The sequence below is a fragment of the Misgurnus anguillicaudatus genome, chromosome 13 (genome assembly GCF_027580225.2).
Source record: "Misgurnus anguillicaudatus chromosome 13, ASM2758022v2, whole genome shotgun sequence".
In the NCBI taxonomy this organism is placed as follows: Eukaryota; Metazoa; Chordata; class Actinopteri; order Cypriniformes; family Cobitidae; genus Misgurnus; species Misgurnus anguillicaudatus.
This window is the reverse complement of record NC_073349.2, coordinates 3,032,575-3,048,074: the sequence shown is the minus strand read 5'-3', so window position 1 is coordinate 3,048,074 and position 15,500 is coordinate 3,032,575. Positions and strand designations below refer to the sequence as shown.

The 15,500-nt window shown below is 37.9% G+C and overlaps 1 protein-coding gene across 5 annotated transcripts in view; it reads right to left on the bottom strand.

Moving 5' to 3' along the window:
* The window catches only part of utrn (utrophin), a 274,929-nt gene that overhangs the window by 139,350 nt on the left and 120,079 nt on the right, over positions 1-15,500 (bottom strand). For all 5 annotated transcript variants that reach the window (XM_073874808.1, XM_073874812.1, XM_073874811.1 and 2 more), the window contains 11 exons: positions 13,775-13,950; positions 13,531-13,666; positions 12,991-13,140; positions 10,694-10,876; positions 9,400-9,501; positions 8,788-8,902; positions 8,506-8,702; positions 5,495-5,612; positions 4,755-4,960; positions 3,801-3,955; positions 3,030-3,219 (listed from right to left, as the gene is read on the bottom strand). In XM_073874808.1, coding sequence (XP_073730909.1) covers positions 3,030-3,219; positions 3,801-3,955; positions 4,755-4,960; positions 5,495-5,612; positions 8,506-8,702; positions 8,788-8,902; positions 9,400-9,501; positions 10,694-10,876; positions 12,991-13,140; positions 13,531-13,666; positions 13,775-13,950 — 1,728 coding nt within the window. The remainder of the gene's footprint in view (positions 1-3,029; positions 3,220-3,800; positions 3,956-4,754; positions 4,961-5,494; positions 5,613-8,505; positions 8,703-8,787; positions 8,903-9,399; positions 9,502-10,693; positions 10,877-12,990; positions 13,141-13,530; positions 13,667-13,774; positions 13,951-15,500) is intronic.

The following is a 15,500-nucleotide window of genomic DNA, read 5'->3' as shown; positions in this document are numbered from 1 at the left end:
ATTTCAAAAGCCTCTTCACTCGGATATATGTCACCACGGGGAAAATAATCCAAGAATTGTTACTTCCGTTTTCATGGTGACTATATATAGTGCTGGGCAAAGATTAATTGCATACAAATTATTTTTTTTTTTTTGCATAATGTGTGTGTGTGTACTGTGTGTAATCATTATGTATTTTTAACCACACGCACATACATATATTCATTTCAGAATTTTATATATATATTTTTTTTTTTCAAATTTATATATCATATAGAATATATACAAATATAAATAAATAAATATATATACACACACACATGTAAATGTTTCTTAAATACAGACATGAATGTGCATGTATTTATATATACATAATAATTACACACAGCACACACTCATATATTATGCAAAAAAACAAAAACACTTTTAATTTGTATGCGATTAATCACGATTAATCTTTGCAAAGCACTAATTATCATCATTTTTTCATCACTGACTGTTATCTTCAATGAGCTTGAGTTTTGTTTGTTTTTTGTCTTCTTTCTTATGCTTGTCTAAATTTTTTTTGTGATATTGATATTGGTAATAAGAATTATGAAGATTCTATGATAACATATAATAACATAAAAACCTTATTAAAAGAAAATTCTACCAAGACACATGATTCATTTAATAACATGATAATGATATAAGATTTTGGTCATATCGCCCACTCTTATGTCAAAGAATGATGGGAAACAAGTGTTCATTCTAAACAAAAGCAAACATCATGCTCATGATAGAAAAAAAACTACGGTAACTTAACACAAAATTCATCTTATTCTAACATGAACTGAAAAAAATGTGTGATGTCTTGATGACAATTTATTCTTTATAGACTACAGCAAAACGCTTGAACTGTATTGCTGTGAAAATAAAGAGGTTCTTGATGCGAGAAGCCGTTCACAAAGCGAGTGTGACATCATAAAGGCTTCAATAACACTTTTATTCATGTCTGAACAAAACAACTGAGATCATAACATGTCAGTCATCGTCACTGACTTTGACATTTACAGAGCGCTGCATGTAAGATATGTGGAGTTAAATGTGCACTTGAGAAACATGAATGCTGATAAAACAGCATGTGAATTCTTTCTTTGTAGTCAAAGATGTTAAATGAAGAAAGACGAAAATCTGCTGAATAAAGTGATTTTACTACAGTGAAAGACTGTGTTAATGATACTCAGAATATCAATTTAGCAGATTGCTTTGTAAAATGAGCATCAGTATGGTGTACTCACTCGGTCGGGAGTTCAGAGCGCTTGAAGTGAAAACTGTGACATCCACATCAATGACACTTCATTTTCAATTGGAATTAACCTTGAAATAGCAGTAGTACACCTGTTACTGTTGTGGCAAATTAAATCTTTAATATATTGCCAGTTTTGCTCTTGTGTCTTAATACTGTTTAAATAGTGTTGTTTTAACATATAAGCATGTCAATTGTATGCTGCTAGTCTATAGAAATTCAACAGACTCAAATGAACTTATCCAGGATCTGGTTTAATAATCTGCAAAATGATTCCCTAACAACTTTATTCTTCATTAAAGGGGCCATGGCATGAAAATCTGAATTTTTCCATGTTTAAGTGCTATGATTGGGTCCCCAGTGCTTCTATCAGCCTTGAAAATGTGAAAAAGATCAACCCGGTAACTTAGTTTTGGTAAACCATTCTCTACAAGCACATGAAAAAATAGGTTGTTGAAATTTGGCTCTCCTTATGATGTCATAAGGAGCTCTTATTATAATGATACCGCCCCTTAATCTGCACTATCCAACCACAGCACTGCTATTTAGTGCAGAGAAAAGCACAATTGAGTTTTAAATGCAACAAACCACCATCATTGTGATCAGTGTTTGAATTTCATCAGCTCATTTGCATTTTAAAGGACACACCCAAAACGGCACATTTTTGCACACACCTACAAAGTGGCAATTTTAACATGCTATAATAAATTATCTTTATGGTATTTTGAGCTAAAACTTCACATATGTGCTCTGGGGACACCAAAGATTTATTTGACATCTTAAAAAAGTCTTGTGGCATGGCCCCTTTAATTGATAAAATCTTTATGTTACCATATTCAATTCAAACATAAGTCAACTTAAACAAACACGGATCGCCATAAGTGTGGCTTTAAATGAAACAGCCAACATCTAAATCTAAGTTAAGAAAAGAACTCTACAAGACGCAAAATGCAATTTTAGGTTTCAAACAGAGATGGTGATAGAGAGGATAAAGTTACAGATTGCAGCTTTAACTACTGCTTTAGTGTTCAGCTTTTTAACACGCTGTAGGACATTATTTCGCAATAGTTTTTTGTCGACATTTAATGGGAACGCAGCTACTAGTTGGTATCAAAAATGTGCATAAGTACAGAAATATACTGCATGATGAAAGGCATGATGATTTTAACACAATATATAAGGGGTTTTAGGCACTCGTAATGCCAAATTTCTTTCAGTATGATTTTTGACCCAGAACGATCGGTTTAATAGATCAAAACTGATACAAATGATACTGAAATGTACATTATGCATTAAGAGTGATTCGAGTCCAGATTTCCAGGATGAATCTTACATCTTACAAGAGACAGATTTCTTAAGCACAGCTGTCTTTAGATGGGACAGCAGATAAAAAGCTTAAACTGTGACAGCTAAATCTCACAGTCTCTGGCAAAAGACATCAAAGAGTAAGAAAGATATAAAGAGACGCTCAACAGATCTGATCTATAACATTGATCACTTATGAGGAAAGCCAGAGAGAAAATTGAATATCATTCACACACATTTCAGTCATTTATGAAACATGGCCTGAATACATTTCTGTGAAAGTGTTAGTAAAAACACAGACCAGTACTGCTGCGGAGCGGGCACAGCTCCTGGCAAGATGAAGCTTCAAGTGGACCAATCTTTATACTTTATAGTCACACTAGTTCCAAAAACAATCATCCACACACTCACTAAATAAGACCAACAACACCATAAAGTATGATTACTAAACTCTTACCCCGAGTTGACCTTTCAGTTCTTTGATGTGGGCGGAGTCCTGCGAGAGCCCCTCCCTCTGGGCAGCGTCAGATAACACGTTAACTGTAGTCTCCGCCTCCTGTAGCCATTTAAGAAAAGACTCCAGCTCTCGAAGAGACACCTGCAGAGTCTTTAGGTCCGAATCCAAAGCCGCCTGGCGGTCCGACGCCCTGATAACCACAAACAAATAGACACAGGGGTAAATAAACGGCTTTACTATATCATGTATGACCGCTGCAGGTATTACATTTTGTGATTTTGTAAGTGTCAAGACAAGAGCAAAACATTTGTTTTGGGTGAAGCATTTATTAAAGTCTGCATGAGGCGTACACACCAAACGCGAATTCAATGATTTGCACGAGTAGATTACATACAAAGTCAGTTGCAAAGACACCAATAGACGTGAATTAGGTGCTGCGATTGAAACATGCGTTACTAAAATATTCAACTCAAGCGAAAAATTCACATGACACGACGTTAAATCTCGCGAGTAATGTAGAGCAAAGAACGCAATGGTTTGCATTTGGTGTGTACACAGCTTAAGGCTATGATGTTTCAAAGGTTGGGAGCTAAGAGATGGGATTTGAATGATGTAAAACATTTGTGAAATTTTTTGTAACAAAAGCACATAACAGACACTTATTGGAGCTCAAATCATACTAAAACTTTTATGTTGATAATACAATTTGTTCAGACTCTATGTGAATTCATGCGTGTGCATATACGAGCGTGTCACTGCATACATACAGACCTGTTATTGATGCCGTTCCAGGAATTGTTGAATTTGTCCATGACTTCTTTGACCCTTCGTGTGTCATCAGAGGCATATTCCCGCAGCAGCTGATTGGACAACTCGTTGAATGAAGTCACGCTCTCTTGTCCACGACCGAGCTCCTGCAGGAACGCCTGAGAAACAAAAAACACGTCAATAAACAAAGCTGTGGTACAAAACAGAAGTTTAATGATAAGAATCCACAAAGAGACCCTTCAGAGGACAAAGTCTTGATTATTTAATAAACGCTGTCTGCTGTTAAAACAGTCAGGACTAAGTGTTTAACACTACTGTGAGTTTGAAAAACATCTTCAAGAACGACAAGCCAAACATCTTTTGCAAGAACAGCATATGATCCTAAAGCAAATATAGCAACATCTCCTCACCGTACAACACCTCAGACAAATAAGTATGCAAACGGTAACCAAATGAAATCATGACTCTAGCACCCCCCACAGGTAAGATTCAGTAGTGTATGTAAAACTCAAACAGAGTAAACCATTCTACAAACACTTACCTAGCTAGTTAATTTGTGATGGAAATGCTGTTTTCCAGACCACATTTCAAAGAGGTTTTAGCCAAAACTCAAGATTATTAAATGGAAAAGCATGCAAACTTTTTGAGATTTTTAACATGCAGAAACACTGTTACAGTCAGTGATGAAGTCAGAAATAAGACAACCAATCCTCTTGACCAACTAAAGAAAGTTCATTTCAGGGGTAAAGGGCTTTAGATCAAGTCATAAAGATTAAAGCTACAGTACAACATCAGTATAAGTATGTATATCAGAATCTAAAGTGGGTTGAATCCTGTGGTTGTGTGAGACCTAAAACATGTAATGCACCCTAATGCACCTTAAAACATGTTGCAATAATTCTTTCAGAATCAGAGATGAATGACGAGCTCATATAGGTCAAAGGTTCGAGCTCTCACCTTGTTGTCAATGATCTGTACGGTGAGCGGCTCTCGGCTCGGCTGCAGCAGGTTATGCAAACGCATCTCGTTTTGACCGATCAGAGCCTTCACCTGTCGTCTCTGCTCGTCCCATTGGTCGCTGTGACCGATCATGCGATCCAGCTGCTGAAGCCGCGCCTCCACGCCGTTCTGTGTGCCGTCCCATTGGCTGCGAACTTTCTCCACTGGATGCGCAGATGGATAAAGATGAATGAATGTCAGTATCACTGAGGACAGATGCTGTACGCGACCTCCTTCATTATAACCGTTCCCCCGCCTCATGACATGCTGTTTACCATTTACAAAATACCCTCTAAAAACTGTCAGATACTATAATTATTCACAGGACTAAGCTTACAGTGCAAATTACTGTAACCCCGGCACCCGACTCTATAAAGACACTCTTAAACACGACAATTTGTTTAATACATCAGATATATAAAATTCACGAGAGAGTTTAAGCAAAGTGAGTGTTTGTTGCACAGTGACTTTCATGAAACGTTTGAGTCCAAGATGGCGTCATTACCGGAAGCTAGTTATTATAGTTTATAAAGTTTCAAATATATGCAATATTTAAATAATGTATTGTCATGGATTTAACCTTAATCTCTCTGGGATGATAATGTAAACTCTCAAAAAGCAACAATTATAAAATAACATCAAAATCATGCAGTGTACACACAGATAACAAAGAGTGAAACTATGATGAATGTGCTCACGTTTCTCTGAGATGGAGGTTCTCACGTCCAGGTTAGATGTTTTGTTTTTGATGTTCTGAGCGAGCGTGATGATGTCCTCCAGCTGAGAATGTCTCTGCTCTAAATCACCTTTAGTCACCTGCAGACAAATAATCAACAATGATATCAATCTGTAATATAGCCATTACAAACCAGCTTTCTCTCTTTAGAGGCCAACTTCACACAACACAGATCGTACTAAAAACAAAAAATATTTTTTTTGCGCTTGTGAAAAATGTCATGTGTACACGACAACTTTGTCTAAACGATCCACGTTTACATGTAAAATGCGGAAACGACTAAAAATGCTGTATAACACGTCTGTACTTGCAAAAAATAATTAAATTACATTTTAATTTCAAATTTCAGCTTCATCAAATGTTTCAAAAGCAACCTGACACTACAAACTTGAATTGTTGAGAATAAAACATTTTTTCAACAGTTTGAACACTACAGTATAAAATTAAATTAAATCAAATTAGAATAATATACATTTTCAACATAATGCAACAGTATTAGCAGCAGGACAAAAGTAACAAGTGTGACTTTTAACCCCTTCAGGAACTCCTCACATTTAAACCCGATTTACTTTTATTTTGGAAAAACTCAGAGAAGTCAAACTTCAGGATGTGTTACAGCACTAAATAACCTGTAGATTGAACACATAAAAACACAACGGTTTATTAGAAAAAAAAAATTATGCTTGAAAACAGCTTTCTGGACCTACATGTGGGAAATGATGATGAAATACCGCAATACGGACTACCGGGACATCCGGGAACTTGACTGTAAATTTCGTCACCGCCCCTTTTTGGGGGATAAAAAAGCAGACCTTCCATTGGCTTCCATTCAAAATAGTGGAACAAAGCAACGTCTCCACACAGCCGGCAGGCGTAAATAACTTATGAAATCACTCGGATTGAACATGTTGAGTGTTTGTCTGTCCATCCTGCCTGCCATAGAGCGCGAAAGATACATTAACACATTTGATTTGGCCAACACAAAAACATGTCCCTTTCATTCCCACAGCGTCAAACTTGTGTAACAACGCCATCCAGTGATTGCTGGAAATATCGCTAAGCCAGTTAGTTGTATGACTGGACGGAAAAGTGCACTCATTACTCTAAATATAAAGACATAATATATAAATACGAAGTAACTTTCAAATACGAAGTAAAATCATTCACTTGCTTCCCTGTTGACTCGATGAGGTACGAGTAAATGTCCGGGTAAGACACCTCTGGCCAATAGGGAGCGTTGTTACACAAATTTGATGCTGGGAGAGTGAGAGGGACATGTTTTTGTATTGACCAAATTAAATATGCTAATGCACCTTCCGCGCTCCACGGCAGGCAGGGTGGACAGATAATTACTCAACATGTTTAATCTGAGTGATTTCATAAGATATTTACGCCTGCCGGCTGTGTACGAAGGTTGCTTTGTTCCGCTATTTTGAATGGAAGCCAATGGAAGGTCTAGTCTGATTTCCCCCAAAAGTGGGCGTGAACCTGTTCAGAGACATTCTATGACGTTGCGCCAGTTGTGCGTATATTTGTCAGCTCTGTCAAGTGTTGCGTGCTTAAGATGCTGTCATAGTTTGAAATACAAATGTAGTCAGAGCCCTGAGAAAATCACTTTGTTACATTACTTTTGCCCCGGTTCTCCCCTACTACAGTACGTTGATGACGTGTCAGTGTCACATAATTATTCATAAGACTGTGTTTCATATAATTATTTATGACAGCACATGGTGCGTTCCTTTGACTGACACTTCACACTGTCACATGATCACATAGTAGTTGAGAGAGGCATTGCAAGTGTTTGTTTACATAGTGTAAGATTGTATGTATGGTAAACTGGTAGAAAAATATAAAATATGATTAAAGACTGTGGTGTTTATTTTCATAAATCCGTATGTAGCAACAGTGGCGCAGTGATATTTATGTATGGCGGTCTGAACCGTGGGGTTACCGGGGTATTTTATCACGGCTTAGAACGCGTTTCAACCAATCAGAATGAAGGACCAGAACGGGCAACTACTTATCAACAACCAATCATTAAAGTATCATTAGACTGTCTGCTTAATATCTACTAACACTTTATTGTGATGGCTCCCTAGCAGACATTTTACTGACTATACTGTAAGTATCTTTGCAATTACTGTACATGTCAACTTATTCCACCAACCCTAACCCTTACATAGGATTAGTATATAGTTGCAAATGAATGAGTGTTAGTTGACATGTAGTTGCAAAGTTATTGTTAGTTGAATATTTATCAAAAGTGGAAAATAAGTGTAAACACATGGGTTTCCCCTGCGATACTGTCAGGGCTAGACGAAATTTTGCTGTGAGCGGTTGGTTGGCCATCAAAAGTGTTTTTATGTATCAAACATTTTTCTCAGGAAATCTTTGGAGACGGGTGGACTTCGGCATTGCTCATGAAGGCAGTTTGCGTCTAGGCAATAAAGCGGCACCATGTCCCAAGGACTTTACCTTCTCTTCAAATACGGCACTGTAATATTTCAACAATAACAGACTTTTGTTTTCAATAAATATTAATTATAATAATAATTTTAATTCTTTCTGTAATACCACTATTGCCTGGACCGTGCGTATGATTCACAATAGTGAACAATAGTAAGGTAAAGAGGTCCTTTGATAGGCATTAAATTGAAATGCTTCATAGAGGAATTTAAGTATGTCAGTGGCATTGTGCAGCTGTGAATTATTGCATACACAGAGACTGTCGGGGGCAATTTCAACTTGTATTAATCAACAGTGACTCATTAGTCTTGAAATCTCTTCAATAACCATCAAATCATCTCAACACCTGAACGCATTTCAACTGAGCCTTTCTAAATGTGTGTCATTCACAGGACATTGCATTAGCATCATTACACCTAGTAACATTAGACACCCAAATGGCCCAAACCTGCCTGTATCAAGTCCCATTTAACTAGAAATAAAGACACATTATGCTGTCCTCCTGACCTGCAGACGGCTGATGGTGGTGAGGATCTCATCTTTGTCTCCCACTGTGACGATGTTGGATTTGAGCATCTGTTGGATGAGAAGAAGCCAGTCTGCCAGCTCTGTGGCGGTCTGGTTGAGATCGGTCGGAGCCATCAGCTCTGGACTGTGGCGACGCTCCTCGCTCATCAGACTGACCATGTGTACCACAGGCGGCGCTGTGAGACGGATACAACGCAACAGTGTGTTAACCATCTTCAGACAGTGAGAGGAGGTGTGTATACGTGTCTGTACTGTACCCACCTGTGAAGTGTTGTTGGGTGACCTGTTGAGTCCACGGTGACAAAGGCTGCTGCGGCGTCTCCTTCAATCTGATGTCCAGAGCTTTCCAGTCGGAAGCCAACTGTTCAATTTTGCCCTAAACACACACAAACAATAATAATATATCTGTGTACACCTTCCACACAGGTCAGATTTAGTAGTTAAAAGAAATAAAGTGAATATGCCCAATATTTTCTGCTAATGCAGCATTAACATTTCAATTCACTACGTCTCTTACACTATGTCCTCTCTTGTAAACGCATGTCGGTCGTTACTGGATTTTTGTTTGTATAGTTTTAAATAAGGATATTTTTCTTATGAAATCACATTGAGTGACATCAGAAGGCTTTTATTAACCCCTGGAGCTGTGTGGATTACTTAAATGCACTTGTGGGCTTTAAATCAGAAGCACCATTTACTACCATTATAAAGCTTGGAACAGTCAGGACATTTTCTAATATAACTCCCATTGAAGAAGATAATCATATACATCAAGGATGAGAAAATGATAGGGTAATTTTTATTCTTTGGGAGTCTTGAATACAATTTAGCTAATATGAATTAGTTAATGGCAAGTTGTTAAGTAACTGAAACCTTATCCTGCTGTGAAAGCAGCTGTTTTCTCTGGAGCTCAATAGAGTAAGACAACAAGTCCTCCAACTCTCGCTTCTGCTCTCGCATGGACATTTCCAGAACCTACACACAGACAAACACAAATACACACACAAAACACAGACACATACAAGTCTGTCAGATCTCACAAAGAATTATGTCTGAGAAATAAAGTCTACTACACATACAGAAGTCTTAAAGGTACTATAACAGGTACAGATACATCAACAAAACAGACCAGTTTAATAGTAAGAGTGGCCATGAAAACTAAATTAAGCTTTTAGAACTAAACTTTACAAATGAAGTTTTTCCAATGGTCACAAAAAACTAAAGTATGACTGTTTTTTATGATGCAAGAAGTCGGCAAGATTTAAAGATCTTTGATGACAATGAAGCTGTTTACACTTGGCATTAACATGCGTTTTTGTCGATCAGATCACAAGTGGATGACGTTAATGCCAAGTGTAAACGGTGTTCAAAACTTCTGAGCTCGTCCACTTTCGACCACTTTCAACCACATTCAGAGGAAGTCAAAACCCCTTTCGATCGGATTGCTTTTGTAGTGTAAACGCACATGCGGTTGAATAATGTGTTTGAACAGCTACACGCGACCACCTTCTCTCCACCCATTTATCTAATCTGAGGTACTGAACACAATGTTTTACGTCTTTTCTGACTTCGTGTTCGAACACACAGTGCACAGCGCTATTTTTAGCCTTTCATTGATAAAACTAAAGCAGCTGATCTCCGCAGTTTCATTTGCGCGATCTTTTTTCATCAACTGCGCTGAAATATTAGAGAAAGCTTTAACATATACATGTACAAAACACTGTGCAGCATGTTTACTTACTACAAAAGCAGTGGACTCTATAATATTAGTTTGCGTCCATATAAACTGGTCATTACTCCCGCTCGCGTTTAAATGACAGCAGAGAGACTAGCCCACCGTCTCTCTCAGACCACCCCCTCAAAGTATTCAAGACAGAAGCGGTCGAAAGGGAACAAAAGAGATGGATTTAAATACCAGGTATAAACATGATGTGTCTTTCTCGTCAACTTGTGATCCGATCAACGAAAACCAAGTGTAAACAGGCTCAATGACAATGGTGTCTTTAACATTTTAGTAAAGAAAGACTTATTTGTTCATTCAAATGACAGATTTGTGTGGGGAAATGTAATGTAGAGCTTGACAGTAAATACCACCATCCGCCTGAGTATGTTATCATTAAATGAATGTTCAATATAAATTCATAAAGCTCGTATAAGTTAGCCTGACCTGTCTCTCGGTGGGTGAGACGTCACTCAGTGATTGGCTGCTGATGTAAATCCAGTCAGTAAGTCTGCTTATGCGTTCCTGAAACAGCCCATATGACATCAGTCTGCTCTCGTCCTGGACCTGTTTGTGTGTCTGCAGACGACCCTCCACCTCCCGGACTTTATCAAGCAATACACCGCTCACCTTCACAGACAAAACACATTCATACACTTCAACACTTTCACAAGTTATCATAATGACTTTCTCATAAAGGCTGAAGTGATACATCTGTCACGATGATTTATTGCCTATTGTAAAAATTGTTGGCATTGGCCACTAACCGTGCCCACGATCCTGACTGATGAAGAAATGTGTCAGACCCTAAATCTACAGCCTAGACTTTGTCTGTTTAAAATGTTTCTGGGGAGATTTTCAGTAAATAATGCTTAATGTTTACTGAAGTCTGTTTTCATTTTGTAATGTGTGTGGATCTTGTGTGCAGACAGATAAATAGATAGACAAACATAGATAGATAGAGAGTCAGACAGACAGAAAGAACAAACATATGAATAAACAGACAGTCAAAGAAATGTATATATGAATAGAAAAACAAGATAAACAGACTGACAGACAGAGAGAAAGATATAAAGACAGAGGGACAGATAAACATCAAACAGTTTTATAGACAGACCAACAAACAAACAGGCAGACAGACAGACAAACAAACAAACAAACAAACAGATGGATAGACAAACAAAATTATACATCAATAGAAAGACAGACAGACAGACAAAAAGATAAACAGACCGACTGACAGACAGAGAAAAAGATAAACAGACAAACAGACAAATAGACAGAGAAAAAGATATAAAGACAGAGGGACAGATAAACATCAAACAGTTTGATAGACAGACAGACAGACAGACAGACAGACATACAGAAAAACAAACCAACAGATGAATAGACAGACAGACAAACAAAATTATACATCAATAGAAAGACAGACAGACAGACAGACAGACAGACAGACAGACAGACAGACAGACAAAAATATAGATAGAGAGACAGGAAAACAAACCAACAGATGAATAGACAGACAGACAAACAAAATTATACATCAATAGAAAGACAGACAGACAGACAGACAGACAAAAAGATAGGCAGACAGACAAAGAGTAGACAGACAGACAGACAGACAAAAAGACAGGCAGAAAAAAATAGACAGACAGGCAGACAGACAGACAGACAGACAGACAAAAAGACAGACAGACAGACAAAAAGACAGACAGACAGACAAAAAAATAGAAAGACAGACAGACAAAAATATAAATAGACAGACAGACAGACAGACAAAAAGATAGACAGACAGACAGACAAAAATATAGATAGATAGACAGACAGACAAACAGACGAATAGATAGATAGACAGACAGACAGACAAACAAACAAACCGATGGATAGAAAGATAGACAAACAAAAGGATACATCAATAGAAAGACAGACAGACAGACAGATAGACAGATGGATGGATAGATAGACAGACAGACAGACAAACAAACAAAATGATACATCAATAGAAAGACAGACAGACAAAAAGATAGAAAGACAGACAAACAAACAAATAGATGGATAGACAGACAGACAAACAAAATTATACATCAATAGAAAGACAGACAGACAGATAAACAAACAAACAGATGGATAGACAGACAGACAGACAAACAAAATGATACATCAATAGAAAGACAGACAAACAAATAGATGGATAGACAGACAGACAAACAAAATTATACATCAATAGAAAGACAGACAGACAGATAAACAAACAAACAGATGGATAGACAGACAGACAGACAAACAAAATTATACATCAATAGAAAGACAGACAGACAGATAAACAAACAAACAAACAGATGGATAGACAGACAGACAGACAAACAAAATTATACATCAATAGAAAGACAGACAGACAGACAGACAGACAAACAAATGATACATCAATAGAAAAACAGACAGACAGAGAAAAAGATAGACAGACAGACAGATAAAAAGATACCTAAATAGAAAGATAGACAGACAGACAGACAGACAGACAGACAAACAAAATGATACATCAATAGATAGATAGACAGACAAAAAGATAGATAGACAGACAAAAGGATACATCAATAGAAAGAAAGACAGACAGACAAACAGATGGATGGATAGACAGCCATACAGACAGAGAAAAAGAGAGAGCGAAAGAGAGAGAAGAAGTAGGCAGAATGTATAAGTTATCAGACAGACAGACAGTCCGGCAGAGAGACAGACAGTCATACTTGACTCCAGCTGATGTTTATCTGTCGTAGTTTATTCATATGAATGTCTCTGTCGTGAGGATTAAGATTTGAGTTTGACAAGATCTGAGATCCGCTCTTATTCAGCCAGGATAACGTCTCATTCTGTGTATCCATCTCTTCTGTTAGGGCCTTGAGAGAGACACAAACAGATCATGTGTGTGATGTGTGTTTCAGGCACAGACACGTGTGTTTACTTTACAACTAGCTTTTTAAATAAACACTTCACTAGTGTGACACGAAGATCAGCGCTTTTTAAATAATGCTGCTTTTCCACTAACAAGCTATGTTTTTAACTAGTAGCATGTCAACAAAATGTTAGACTTCATTGAGCAGCCAGGCAATAAGCTGAGGAACAAAGCTAAGACAATAATCAATTAAGGTTCCCTTAAAATCTCTCTTTCAATCTTTCTTTATCTCTCTCTCTTTCAAGTAGTGTTGACAACTCGTTTATTTTAGCAAATTTCTTAAAAGACTCTTCCCCAACACTTAACAGAGAGCGCTGTGACATGCATGTCGAACCTTGAGCTCTTTAAGGCTCTTATCAGTGGCGGACACGGGCAATGTCGCCACGGCAACCTCGGCCTGATCCAACCACTGAGCCAGACCGTCGGTCCTCTGAATGACCTCCATCACCGCTGGATCTTCACCCGTCAATCTACACAAACAAAACAACATCACACACCATAAAAACTATTGCAAAAGTTTCTTCTACATGTGGATCTATGAGTAAAGAAGGAGAGGCGGATGATGTCGTCACGGTAACCTGCGCTGGCGGTCTGACACTTGTCTCTGGACCTGTATCCAGCGATGTCTCAAAGCGTCCAGTTTTTCCTGAAGTAGCACACTGTCAGGTGAGGATAACTGGCCGATGATGTGCTGACCGGACCGACTCAACGTCGCCATAACAGACTGATGAGACGCCAAACCCTCCTCTAGATCCTACACGCACACACACACACACACACACACACACACACACACACATACAGAGGGGTTAATGGACAGTTGAACCATGCGTATGTCTAACATACTAACTGACAGTGAGTCCTGACTTCCATTCACATGCAAATGAGTGCAGCAAATGAGATCGACCTTAATTTGTATTTGAGAACAATTTTACATTCATCTCATCCTCTTTCAGCACTTACAAAGAGATTAGACACACCCCTTAACATCTGAAGGCAATTAAACACAAACACACACCTCTCAAGAGCTTTCAAAGAGACTTAACCATGAGTCTGATAAACACATTCGTCATTCGAGTTTGAAGTATGAACAGTTCAATGAAGGAGAAAAGGCGTCTTTGTGCATTTTATCAAACAAGCCGAGATCATTACTGCAATCCATTATCGTTCTCACTTTACTCAGATGTTAGAAATAATCCCTCATTTGATGTTATACTCAATGTAATGATTAGCTGTCGGATAAAACCTCTGATCTCTGTTTAAGCTGATGTACGCGTGAGATTATTTCGGAATTGAAAGCACCACTAAAGGACCTGAAACCTGACAGATCGAAATCCTGAGAAAATCACACCTGTCACCAGGACATATGAAAGACATCTGACTGTGATCTGTCGGCTTTAGGACAGTGATTCCCAACCGCGGGTATGGGAAAAGTTTCAAGGGGTTACGCAAAAAGATTTAGGGCTCTATCATACACCGGGCGCAATGCAGCGCAATGCGAGACGCAAAATGTTTCAACCCTGCACAATTATTATTTTCACGTTTAGCGCCACGTTGTTTAAATAGCAAATGCATTTGCACCCAATTTATGGGCGTTCTGGTCTGAAAACGAGGTGTGTTCAGCGGCATTGTTGGCGCATTGCTATTTTGAGGCAACTAAAATAGACTACGTCATTGACCAACAAAAACCTGCTCTAAAGTCTAAAGTCAATGGCGCAATATGTTTGTTGTTATTTAAAGAGCGCGTTAGTAATATGCGCCTATAAACGGGACGACAACGCGTGTTTGCTGATCACATACATGAATGCGCAGCAGTGCAAAAACACTTCTAAATATGAAAGATTAAAGGATTGAAATGTAAAAGATTACTATTGCGTCTCCTGGACATAAATGAAAACCAATTATGAGATGTTAGAAGGCATAAAGAGCTGCTTCACCTGTAGCCTGTTAAGTAAATAAATGCTTTGCTTTAAACAAATGCAACTGTTTTTAAATGTTTTTTATAAATGCTTCCCCATGTATTTATTTATTGTATGATGACTCTGTACATGTGGATAAGGTGAGATGAGAAACATTTTAAGTAATGCTTTTAAAAAACTCCTGCCGCTGTCCGAGTGCTAAACCGCTTCGGCTCTCCGCACGTTTGTAAATTCTTTATCTCTTGTTTGTATTTTTAAAGTACAAACCTTTTCTTGCATATTTGCAAATTATTTTATGAGATTACAATGAATATGTAGGATATTAATACATTTACAGCAATTAAAAGCCTGCTATTTTTACTTCTATAACAGAAAGAAAAAGGCT